General features: G+C 54.4%; 1 protein-coding gene across 3 annotated transcripts in view; it reads left to right on the forward strand.

The window, feature by feature from the left end:
* The window catches only part of herc1 (HECT and RLD domain containing E3 ubiquitin protein ligase family member 1), a 29,703-nt gene extending 17,884 nt beyond the window's left edge, over window positions 1–11,819 (forward strand). For all 3 annotated transcript variants that reach the window (XM_053864568.1, XM_053864569.1, XM_053864570.1), the window contains exons 46-79: window positions 279–547; window positions 619–671; window positions 736–936; window positions 996–1,170; window positions 1,233–1,497; window positions 2,056–2,269; window positions 2,340–2,548; window positions 2,613–2,740; window positions 2,802–2,938; window positions 3,010–3,207; window positions 3,274–3,404; window positions 3,784–3,995; window positions 4,131–4,245; window positions 4,310–4,456; window positions 4,524–4,625; window positions 4,691–4,864; window positions 4,921–5,220; window positions 7,219–7,284; window positions 7,360–7,485; window positions 7,557–7,695; window positions 7,761–7,942; window positions 8,002–8,157; window positions 8,224–8,346; window positions 8,404–8,506; window positions 8,575–8,744; window positions 8,828–8,966; window positions 9,038–9,207; window positions 9,279–9,448; window positions 9,512–9,677; window positions 9,750–9,826; window positions 9,893–10,145; window positions 10,229–10,381; window positions 11,102–11,407; window positions 11,490–11,819. In XM_053864568.1, the coding sequence (XP_053720543.1) occupies window positions 279–547; window positions 619–671; window positions 736–936; window positions 996–1,170; window positions 1,233–1,497; window positions 2,056–2,269; window positions 2,340–2,548; window positions 2,613–2,740; window positions 2,802–2,938; window positions 3,010–3,207; window positions 3,274–3,404; window positions 3,784–3,995; window positions 4,131–4,245; window positions 4,310–4,456; window positions 4,524–4,625; window positions 4,691–4,864; window positions 4,921–5,220; window positions 7,219–7,284; window positions 7,360–7,485; window positions 7,557–7,695; window positions 7,761–7,942; window positions 8,002–8,157; window positions 8,224–8,346; window positions 8,404–8,506; window positions 8,575–8,744; window positions 8,828–8,966; window positions 9,038–9,207; window positions 9,279–9,448; window positions 9,512–9,677; window positions 9,750–9,826; window positions 9,893–10,145; window positions 10,229–10,381; window positions 11,102–11,407; window positions 11,490–11,675 (5,715 nt within the window). In that variant the 3' untranslated portion in view covers window positions 11,676–11,819. The remainder of the gene's footprint in view (window positions 1–278; window positions 548–618; window positions 672–735; window positions 937–995; window positions 1,171–1,232; window positions 1,498–2,055; window positions 2,270–2,339; window positions 2,549–2,612; window positions 2,741–2,801; window positions 2,939–3,009; window positions 3,208–3,273; window positions 3,405–3,783; window positions 3,996–4,130; window positions 4,246–4,309; window positions 4,457–4,523; window positions 4,626–4,690; window positions 4,865–4,920; window positions 5,221–7,218; window positions 7,285–7,359; window positions 7,486–7,556; window positions 7,696–7,760; window positions 7,943–8,001; window positions 8,158–8,223; window positions 8,347–8,403; window positions 8,507–8,574; window positions 8,745–8,827; window positions 8,967–9,037; window positions 9,208–9,278; window positions 9,449–9,511; window positions 9,678–9,749; window positions 9,827–9,892; window positions 10,146–10,228; window positions 10,382–11,101; window positions 11,408–11,489) is intronic.
* The last annotated feature ends 248 nt before the right edge of the window (window positions 11,820–12,067 follow it).

Here is a 12,067-nt window from a genome sequence, read left to right on the forward strand (position 1 = left end):
TTCTACACTTGCATGTGCACGTGCACATCAACACAAATTCACATGGGACACACATATTGTACACGCTCACACACATGCACACTCTTTATGAGGTATAGAGGCATTTATCCTATCACGTGCCATGAGCCACACATAAACGCACATGATACATCCTGACATACAGTGTGATGAGACACTGACTGATTAAAGCATCAGGTGAATGAAGCGTTGTTTCGACGTCCAGACTGATTTCAGGTCACATGATCAACTCTATTTTCCCCTCTGTGTGTGTTCGGCAGCACGTGTGCGAGGTCGATGACCGGGACGAAGTGGTGGTGTGTGAGTTGTGTGACGCTAATGTGGACAACTTCAACCAGCACATGAAGAAGTGTCACCCTGGCTGCGGTCGGAGTACCAACCGTCAAGGTTACCGTAGCGACGGGTCGTATGTGGACGGATGGTTCGGCGGCGAGTGTGGCAGCGGGAACCCGTACTACCTCCTGTGTGGTCCGTGTCGTGACCAGTACCTTGCCATGAAGACCAAAACCAAGATCCCCATCCTGGAGAGGTTTGTTTTTAAGATGGTGCCACATTGAACGTGCATCAATGTGTGTCAATGTGTTGTTTCTGTGTTTGAAGGTACAAGGGCCAAGCTCCAGACCTTCTGGGGAAGCAGGAGAGCGTGTATGAAGGTGGGTCCTCATCACGTGGCCAAGCCTCAGTCCGTTGTGTTGACTGTATGTGTGTGTGTAACAGAGGACTGGGACATGCTGTATGTTGATGAAGAAAACAAGATGTCTGGAGAGGAAGATTTCGATCACATGGCCGGAACCCTTGGCCTTAATGAGCGGCGAACCGTTCCAGAACCTGTCCAGTTCCCTGACAGTGATCCACTGGGAGCATCCATCGCTATGGTAACAGCTGCTAACAACATGGAGGAGACGTTGCTGCAAATTGGTAAGTATCACGGTGGGCAGTGCTGGAGAATTTGGTTCTGACACTCTGGTTCTGTTCAGGATGCCAAACCACTGTGGACAAAGGCCCATCGGGTCGGGCCTCTCTAGGAGAGCAGGCTGCGTCTCTTCAGAACCCTCATGACCGAGTCATGGCTCTACGGAGAGTCACAGCAGCTGCGCAAGTGCTGCTTGCCCGGACCATGGTGATGAGGGCCCTGTCACTGCTGTCCGTCAGGTGTGTGGGAAGACTATGTGTGCCAGTCATGTGTTCATGTTTAACCCTGTGATCTTCTTCAGTGGTTCCAGTTGCAGTCTGTCAGCTGGTCTCGAGGCTCTGGGTCTGACGGACATAAGAACCCTGGTCCGACTCATGTGTTTGGCTGCGGCGGGCCGAGCTGGTCTCTGTAGCCCCACTGCGGTATCCGGGCATGCCGAGAGGCCCAGAGGACCCCCGAAGACGAGTAAACCCATATCCTGCCTGGCGTACTTGAGCACAGCGGTGGGCTGCCTGGCATCGAACAGCTCCAACGCTGCCAAGCTTCTGGTCCAGCTGTGCACCCAGGTCAGAACCATGTGACGTACAGGACTCACACGAGCTGAGCTTACAGTACCAACATGTTTTCACAGAGAAAGAATGAGATCCAGCACAGTATTTTGTCTTTAAAAGACCCCTTTCCCTCACTCACTCAGAGTAACTTGGCATCAAATTACAATTTTAAATGTTTGTGTTTAACGAGTTATGTTAATATGGCGTTTACAAAATGACTGCCTCTGTAACAAACATCTTTGTTTACATAGAAAGGGCAACAATGACTACAGAAATGGCAGACACTCCTTCACTCTGAGACTGGTCAGGTTCCAACTGAGCAAATGTATCAATCATTATTTAGGGCATCTTAAATAAACGTTATGAATAAATCATTTTGTATGTGGCAATTTCACAACTGCACCTCAGTGATTCACTGATTCTTTCTAACTGTCAAGCCAGGAAGAGCAAAACAGAGCCCCTTTAAAACACACAGTCCAGTCTGCATTACAAACTCTGAGGACTTGTGAAGGCTCAGCAGAACTCGGATCGATTCACGAACGATTCCATCAGTGCAATGCCGATCTCTTCCAGAACCTGGTCTCTGCTGCCTCCGGCCTGAACCTTACCACCATTGATGACCCGGTTCAAAGAAAGTTCCTGCCCACTTTCCTGCGTGGTGCAGCCGAGGACAGCAAACTAGTGACATCACCGAACTTCGTCGTGACTCAGGCGCTGGTGGCGTTGTTGGCCGACAAGGGTTCTAGACTGAGACCCGCCGGGGACAAGTCTGACCTGGAGAAAAGAGGTGTGCTGAGCTGCTTTCTTACCCGGGAATCAGTGTGTTGGGTCTGTTGACGGCTGTGTTTCCGCTGCAGGACCTCTGGAACTGGCCAACGCTCTGGCAGCCTGCTGCCTGTCTTCCCGCCTCTCCTCACAGCACCGGCAGTGGGCGGCACAGCAGCTCGTCCGCACTCTGGCGGCCCACGACCGGGACAACAACCAGAGTCAGCCACAGACCTTTGCAGACATGGCTGGGGATCTTCCCAAGTGCTCCTCGATCAAACTGGAGGCCCACCAGAACAGGGTGAGATTCTCAGCCCCGTGTCTGGCGGACAAATGGGTCTGCTGACTCCGCCTCTGTCCCTCAGGTCATCACTTGCAGGTGGAGCAGCAAAAAAAGTCTGCTGGCCACAAGCGGCAACGACGGGACGGTGCGACTGTGGAACGTCTCCAAGAGCCAGTACAGCCTGCAGCAGACCTGCGTCTTCAACAAGCAGTGAGTCTTCCTGGCTTCCTCCGGGCTGTCGGCTGGTCACTCATCTCTTGTGTCTCCTCAGTGATGGCTCCTCAGAGGACGGCAGCTTATCTCTGGGCTCCCCCAGCGACTCCTGTCTGTGCCCTCTCTGCTGGAGCGTCTCTGGAAAGTTCTTGGCCTCGGCTGTGGACAAGATGGTCAATATCTGGCAAGTCACCGGTAACAATGTTTCTCAGGTTTTTGACTTCCAAGTGTCAGCTCCAGCAACACACAAGCCTGTGTCCCCTCAGGTGGCAGGGGTCTCCTGGACACGCAGCCTCACTGGGTGTCTGCTCTAGCCTGGCCCGAAAACGAGTCAGACTCCCTGTGGTCCGACAAGACGGTGGACGTGCTGCTGGTGGGGAGAATGGACGGATCCCTCGGCCTGATTGAGGTGATGGAGTCCAGTATGCAGCGCGTGGAGCTGGAGCACTGCTACAGGAAGGATGGTAGGTAACAGGACGATGACATCATCCCAGGGGTGTGTGACCACTCACCATGGCCTCTCTCTGCAGTGGCTGTGATGGACATCGCCTGGTTCTGTGAGGACAAACCTTTCGCTGTTGGATACTCTGACGGCAAAATCCTGATCGGATCCAGACTGCCATCGGAACACGGCGCGGTTGTGGTGATCGATGCTCACCAGGTGTGTGTGCCTCATCCACTCAAGTTCTCATCCTCATTGTTACAGATTTACATGCACTTGTGGAAGAACATGACACACTGGGCGCACACAACACTTCCGCTGTCTTGGCAAGTGCACATTACGCTATCATTTTATTCACAAGGTACCACAAACTGTTGCATACCCATGTACATGTACACCAACACGCACTCATACTGCCTCAGATATTGACATTAGAGATACACACAAGTGGACACGCTAGAGACGCACAAACACACTGCAAAGCTCAGGTCGATACACTCCCTGAAAGTGACACACCTCAATGCACTGATCTCAACAAGGTCACGCTCGCACCACCTTCACTCTTGGTTCTGACCCGGCTTTTGTCACCCGCACGCAGGAGTCGGTCACCAGCATCAAGTGGAGCCCGACTGGTCACATGATGCTGACCTGTGGCAAAGAAGACACGGTGAAGCTGTGGGCCGGTCCGGACCTGCATTTGGACTCGGGATGGCGTTGCCTGCAAATGTTTCGGCAGCCGTCACTGGTCAACGGCGTGGCCTGGTGCGGACTGGCTGGGCGAGGTCCTCATCCCCTCAACATGTTTGCCATGTAAGCGCCCCGCTAGAATGAACCAGACCTGTCGCCTCCCTGTGGAGAGACCAGGTCTGGTTCCGCTTGGTCTGGCCCGCAGTGTGGAGAACTGTTTTCAAACAAACTCGGTCATGTGACTGATCCCTCTTACAGATGCTGTCAGAACGGTCTGGTCTCTGTCTGGACTGTGCCTCAGATGGTGGACCACTTTTCAGAATCTTCCAACTCTGAAGGATGCTGGGAGCGCGGCGCCAAACCCTCCATGAAGGTTTGTTTTCCTTTGTGCTCACTGAGGGAAAAGGGCAACTGAGTCGTCTGTATGTGTGCTGCAGTCTCCACATTGGACAGAAGGGGGCGCCACCTGTGTCTTCCAACTGAAGGGCCACTTGACTCCGGTCAGGACCCTGGCGTTCAGTCCTGACGGTCTTGCCCTGGCATCCGGCGGCGTCGGTGGTCTCATGAACATCTGGTCTCTTCGGGTAGGAGTGTAGCGCGCCACGACCCCTCGACCTGACTCGGTCATTCAATCGTCCTGTGTCTTCTCAGGACGGCTCGGTGATCCAGACGGTGGTTGCTGGTTCAGGTGCCATTCAGAACATTGTGTGGATCCCTGAAGTGGGCGTGGCCGTCTGCTCCAACAGGTCAAAGGTGAGTGTGTGTGCAGCGTGTGTGACGTGGTGTTTGGAGTGTGAGAGTCTGCTGGGTGTTTGCAGGACGTGCTGGTGGTGCACTGTCACCGCGAGTTCCTGGTGTCGCATCATGGCTTGGCCACCTGTCGCACGGCTCTGAAGCAGCAGGGCGTGGTTGGCCTTAACGCAGCTCCGTGTATGAGGGCGTTTCTGGAGCGGCTGCCGGTCATGCTGCAGGACCAGTACACCTATGAGAAGGTGAGTCGGAGACTTGAGCCACACCACGGAGAACTGACCGCCTGCTGTCCCTGCAGCCTCACGTGGTCTGTGGTGAGCAGCTGGTCCACAGCCCCTACATGCAGTGTCTGGCCTCTCTGGCAGTTGGACTGCACCTGGACCAGCTCTTGTGCCGCCCCCCTGTGCCTCCTCACCTCCAGCACTTTCCACCGGAGTCAGCTGCCGCCACCTGGAGCGCCAGCGAGTGGGCGTGGTTGGATTGTTTCTCCACCACAGTGAAGGCGGCTGAGGCTCTCGCACGAGGCTCCGTCTTCCCCGATGCCTTCTGTGTTCCCGACCTCGAACCAGTCTCCAAACAGGACCTGGACCTGCTCATGGTGAGAACAGTTTTATGATCCCACCTTATTCACCACCCTGAGCCCTCAATTCTGCTGAATACGGAAACAGAAATAAGACTCAATGCAACTCCATGAGGGCGGTTCCACTGACGCTGGCAGCACTTCTGTTCCTTCTACTGGAACTGCGAAGCAAAGTGGATCATTTGCAAAACAAAACATTACACTCACACGCTACTATATAACAGTTACGACCAACATGAAGCAAAAACATGTTAATTTTGTAGTAAGTAAATATCAATATTTACTGAAAATATCAATATGACCTCTTAGAACATATTACATTACACGTCACACAACCTCCACAATGACAGTTCTGCGTCTCAAGATAAATTCGATAAACACGCGGCTCACCGGCTGCATTGGACCTGCACACGTGAACATGACTGTGATGCACACTGTAATGGTGCCGCACTCTCCAGCTCCGGGGCGTGTGACAGTTGTGGAGAGTGTGGTGGACTTTGGTTCACCATGGTAGTTTGTGATTAATAATTTTGAATTCAGGGAACCTTTAATCATGACACTGGTCGACTCTGAGTCTCTGGATCCATGTTTCTTAGATTAGATGAGTGGTCCTCATAGGTTCTCTGATGCTCTCGTCTGCCTTGGTTCACATCAACACATGCAGGTCTCCTGCTGCGCTGGTGAAAACAGTTGTATATGGACTGGAGCTCTGCTCCGGTATTGTCACTGATGGCGGACACACTCTCACAGGCAGCGCTAATGGTACGAGCCACCATCAGTTAGGGACCATCAACAAATTCTAAAGCGTCAAAGTATGAGTGAAATCTTCAATAAGGCCATGGAAAACAAGCATGTTGGGAGAGAGAATTGTGAAAAGGTTTTTCATCACACAAGACAAAGGACTGACAGTTTGTATCATGATTTGGAGAATAGAATATGACTGAATGGTCATTTCTTCACATGATTTCTAATATTTCTTCAATAGCATCTGGGAAATGTGCCCAGACTGCTCCATAGTTCAAGTCAACTGTTCAGAGACATGAGATACAGCAGACAGACGGCTCCATTTAACCCCTAAATAAAGCTGGCAGAGCAGCCTGTCAGACACCAGCGGCTTCTACCAGAGACCTGAAACACTGAGTTCACTGTTCTGTTGAAACATCAACAAATCATGATGTTGGAGACAAACTCCAATAATAAGTTTCATCATAAAACAGTTTCAAGAGAGACAGTAGTGTCCAACACATGGAACAGAATGAAAATGGATTTACCCTGATAATTATCATTTTCGCTGAATTTTTTTTTGCCAAAATTACTACATTTATTGCAATAGCTTTTTTGTCCATATCTCCCATCCCTAGTGTATGTTAAGGTAAACAAAAGTACAACAAAAACAAATTGAATTCCAACACTGAAAACATTTTCAGTCATGATTATTAAAGTAGAAGTAACCGGCCTTATTGATAGTCAATGCCTATCACGAACCAACCTCAGCAAAGGAAACGGCAACAAACGCACCACAGTCAGTGGAACTGAGGGGGTCACTGCTCGATTGTTCATTTTCTCATGGCTCAGCTCAGCTGTCTCATGCTCAGCTGTCCGATTAGCTAAACAGCGTTCGACAGTGCGTCGGAAAAAGTGAGTCCGAAGGATTTACTGAAACCTGAAGAATAAATGTGAGGAGTCGTTGCAATAGATATGTAAGCTAGTTCAAAGCCATCACTGTGGTTTGTTATTTTAGAGGTGCTACCATGTTAGAAAGTTCTAATATTCTATTTTCATTCAAAGCGTTCTGACGCTCCAAAGCTCACACTCAGCGCAAGTTACTGACGGATGATAGAGATGCATCTTACCTTTGGACAAAAGCACATTTTAGTGAGTCTCCTGCCATGAAATCAAACGGAACCTGCCTGAATAGAACTGTGGCCCCGACAGGCTTGATGTTCTGTCGTCATGATCATGATCTTTGTGGTTTGCCGCTGTGTTTTGCTGTCTGACGTGGCCTCTGTTCTTCAGGACAACAGCAAGTGGTCGTCAGGCATGGACGAGCAGATCATGTCCTGGGCCTCCACCCGACCTGAGGTTCCTGTCTTTCTCAAGCTCTCCTCCAGGTTGTCCGTCTGCGCCTTCTAAGAATTTGTCTTGTCATTTGACCAGGACTGGCACCTGGGCGGGAAGTGTGATGTGTTCGTGTGGGGCGCCGGGCGCCACGGTCAGCTGGCAGAGGCGGGCAGGAACACCCTGGTGCCCACCGCGGCCCCTTCATTCTCTCAGGCGCAGCAGGTACGCCGAGCCACCTGACGCGTCGCTGAGCTCTGGAGCGGGCCCTTCTCTCATGGAACTGCTGTGGTTAGGTGGTGTGTGGCCAGAACTGCACCTTTGTCATCCAGCCCAACGGGACCGTCCTGGCGTGTGGGGAGGGCAGCTACGGTCGGCTCGGGCAGGGCAACTCGGATGACCTGCACGTCCTCACCGTCATCTCCGCCCTGCAGGGTGAGCTCTTCCCTGCTCACATGAGGCCCACAGGAGGTCTGATCCCCAGCCGTTCTCCTCCTCAGGGTTCGTGGTGACTCAGCTGGTGACGTCCTGTGGCAGCGACGGCCACTCCATGGCTCTGACTGAGAGCGGGGAGGTGTTCAGCTGGGGAGATGGCGACTACGGCAAGCTGGGCCATGGCAACAGCGACCGCCAGCGCAGGCCGCGACAGATCGAAGCCCTTCAAGGAGAGGAAGTGGTCCAGGTGCGTGTGGGTGTGTGAGACCTGTCTGAGGACGAGGGTCACCTATGGTCCCGCTGCAGATGTCCTGCGGGTTCAAACACTCGGCCGTCATCACCGCCGATGGGAAACTCTTCACCTTTGGAAACGGAGACTATGGCCGTCTGGGGCTGGGAAACACCTCCAACAAGAAGCTGCCGGAGAAAGTGAAGGCTCTGGAGGGGTACCAGGTGGGCCAGGTGAGACCACTCCCACAGACCGTTGGACCTGATCTTCACCCGCTGACCGGTCCCGTGCTTCACCAGGTGGCCTGTGGGCTGAGCCACACGCTGGTCATCTCTGCCGACGGGAGCATGGTTTGGGCTTTCGGTGACGGAGACTACGGGAAGTTAGGGATCGGGAACTCTACCTCAAAGTCGTCCCCTCAGGTAGGTCGTCTGAACTCCCCTGTTGCCACGGAGAGCTAACCAGTCTGCGCTCCTCAGAAAGTGGATGCGCTCTGTGGCCTTGGCATCAAGAAGGTGGCTTGTGGATCCCAGTTCTCCGTGGCTCTGACCAAAGATGGGAAGGTGTTCACCTTCGGCCAAGGTGAGCAGGACCACCCAGACCTTTGACCTTTGCACCTCAATTCAAATCTCCTCCTGACGTGGTTTCAGATCGCCTGATTGGACTGCCGGAGGGCCGTGCTCGGAACCACAACCGTCCACAACAAGTCCCGGCCCTCGCCGGGGTTCACATTCAGGACATCTCAGTGGGTGCGGAACACACGGTGGTGCTGTCCTCCACTGGAGACGTCTACACCTGGGGCAGCAACTCGGAGGGACAGGTGGGATGAGCAGTGCTGAACTTTGACCTCAACCTCTCGACATGGGGCTTGAATGAGGAGGTGAATTCTGTGTCCCCCTGCAGCTGGGTCTGGGACACACCAACCACGTGAGGGAGCCCACCCTGGTGACGGTCCTGCAGAACAAGAACATCAACCAGATCTCTGCTGGGCGCTGCCACAGCGCAGCGTGGACAGCCCCCAGCGTCCCGCCCCGAGCTCCGGGTGAGTTTTCAGGACCCCCCCAAGGTTTGCGACGGCCGGCCCCTGACTCAGAACCGTCTGTCTCTGCGCAGGCTCCTCGGTCCATCTGCAGCTGGGTCTGCCTGGGTCCGTCCCGCCGCAGTACAGCAGTCTGAAGGAGCTCACCATGGAGGTGGTAAGAGCGCGACTGCGCCTCCTCTACCACTTCTCTGACCTCATGTACTCGTCGTGGAGACTCCTCAACCTGAGTCCCAACAGCCAGGTACCGAGCCAACACGCCGCAGCGACACCGCTGTCGTGCTGCCTCCGCAACATCTCCTGTCATGTCTGCAGAACTGCCCCTCCCACTACAATGCTGGCACCTGGGGTATTGTGCAGGGCCAGCTGCGCCCCCTGCTGGCCCCGCGGGTCTACACGCTGCCCATGGTGCGCTCCATTGGGAAGACCATGGTGCAGGGACGCAACTATGGACCTCAGATCACAGTGAAGCGCATCTCCACACGGTCAGTCGACCCGCAAACACGGGCTTGGCCTCGGTCACCGCTCATGCTTCTCTCTGCCTGCAGGGGGCGCAAGTGCAAGCCCATCTTCGTGCAAATCGCTCGGCAGGTGGTGAAGCTGAATGCTGCCGACCTGCGGCTGCCGTCAAGAGCTTGGAAGGTCAAGCTGGTGGGCGAGGGGGCGGACGATGCCGGGGGCGTGTTTGACGACACCATCACCGAGATGTGCCAGGTACCAGCTGCACTCGGGCCCAGCTATGTGGCTCTGAACCCACTGCTGCTAACGCCGGTGCTGTGTCTGCAGGAGCTGGAGACGGGCGCCGTCGACCTGCTCATCCCCTCCCCCAACGCCACCGCAGAGGTGGGCTACAACCGGGACAGGTGAGGGGACGGGAACCGCAGCGCTCCAGCCACACACACACACCAACTCACACCGCTCTGCTCCAGGTTCCTGTTGAACCCGTCCTCCTGCCTGGATGAACACATGCTGCAGTTCAAGTTCCTGGGCATCTTGATGGGCGTGGCCATCCGGACCAAGAAGCCCCTGGACCTGCACCTGGCCCCGCTGGTGTGGAAGCTGCTGTGCTGCATCCCTCTGCAGCTGGAGGACCTGGAGGAGGTGGACCTGCTGTATGTGCAGACGCTCAAGAGCATCCTGCACATCCAGGACAGCGACATCACGGAGGAGAACTTCCACGAGGTCTCTCTGGCGCTGCCCGCCTGCACACACTCTCACACACACACACACACACTCTCACACACACACTGCTCTCTTTGCTACAGATGATTCCTCTGGACTCGTTCGTGGGTCAGAGCGCCGACGGCAAGATGGTTCCCATCATCCCTGGAGGAAACAGCATCCCGCTCACCTTCTCCAACAGGAAGGAGTACGTGGAACGAGCGGTGGAGTTCCGGCTTCACGAGATTGACCGGCAGGCAAGGACACACACATGCACACGCACATTTCTCTCTTTATCCTTGTGTGGACCTCTCCTGGCCATCACCCTTTCCCCAGCCTCTCCCCCTAAACCTAACCATCCAAAACTCATGGCTCACCTGAATCAAACTGGAACTCAGTTATTTTGAAGTTTTCATCTTCAAATTGAGGCTTGACCTTGTGGGGTCCAGGAATAAGGCCTCCCAAATAGCAAAAGGTCCCCACAAAGAGGTGTGTTTCCAAGAATTGGTCACCACAAGTTTTGTTATAAAGATTTGCACGCACAGACCCATGTTTGTTTTGCTGTTTCTGTGAGGACCTCTCCTGGCCATCACCCTTTCCCCAACCTGTCCCCCTAAACACATAGCTCACCTGAACCAGGACTCTGGACCAAACTGAAACCCAGTTATTTTCAACTACTATTGCTGAGGTTTTGACCCTCTGAAGCTTGTGAGGACAGGCTCAAATGTCCTCACAAAGCAAAATGTCCTCCCAAGAAGGTGGCTTGTCAAGGGTCAGTCCTCACATGTATGGCAAAACAGTTGTGTTGAGACCTGAGAGTCTCTTCTCCACTCAGTGGGAGGAAATCATTCATTAGCCACGCCCCTTCCCAGACTTTTCAGTCAGGAGATCAGTGTTTTTTGTTTTTGTTGAACTGAAACAGTGGGCGGAAACTTGGCTGTGGTGTGTGCGTTGACATGCTCCCATGCGTCCTGCAGGTGGCAGCGGTGCGTGAAGGCATGTCCTGGATCATCCCCGTGCCGCTGCTGTCGCTGCTGACCGCCCGGCAGCTGGAGCAGATGGTGTGTGGGATGCCGGAGATCTGCTGCGACGTGCTGAAGAAGGTGGTGCGCTACCGCGAGGTGGACGAGCAGCACGCGCTGGTACAGTGGTTCTGGCAGACGCTGGAGGAGTTCTCCAACGACGAGCGCGTGCTCTTCATGCGCTTCGTCTCGGGCCGATCCCGGCTGCCGGCCAACACCGCCGACATCTCCCAGAGGTTCCAGATCATGAAGGTGGACCGGGTGAGTGGGCGGGTCGCGGGCCCAGGTCGGCCGAAGCAGCCGCTCCCTCAGGTTCTCAAATGTTTGTATGTGTGTGTCGCAGCCGTTCGACAGCCTGCCCACGTCCCAGACATGCTTCTTCCAGCTGCGGCTACCGCCGTACTCCAGCCAGAGCGTGTTAGCCGAGCGGCTGCGCTACGCCATCAACAACTGCCGCTCCATCGACATGGACAACTACATGCTGTCCCGCAACGTGGACAACGCCGACGGCTCCGACACAGACCTCTGAAGGGCTGCCGCCCCGCCGGCGCCACGCAACCAGTCTGACTCAAACTTCATCACCTCCTCATCCGCACAGTATTTATTGTCTCACTGACAAAACAATAAATCACACAAATACAGAGCCTGGTGCAGCCGAGGGCAGACGCTGGTGGATCTGCACACACACCTCACTCCGCTGGAAACACTGTCTCTTCTATGACACTGTCATTGAAAGGCTCCTAGCAGGGGAAACATGCTTCTCCTCTCACCTTTGTCTGTCTGGCGTCATCCAGGAGACTCAGAGCAGAGCCTCCTCCTGTACTGTGGAGGTGCCTCTTGTCGGGGTGTTTTCCTGAGTATGGTGATGTAGCTGATTAGGAGGAGGCCCCGGGGCAGACCAGGGACTTCCTGAAGAGGTGA

Source organism: Synchiropus splendidus, chromosome 5, assembly GCF_027744825.2.
Source record: "Synchiropus splendidus isolate RoL2022-P1 chromosome 5, RoL_Sspl_1.0, whole genome shotgun sequence".
Lineage (NCBI taxonomy): Eukaryota > Metazoa > Chordata > Actinopteri > Syngnathiformes > Callionymidae > Synchiropus > Synchiropus splendidus.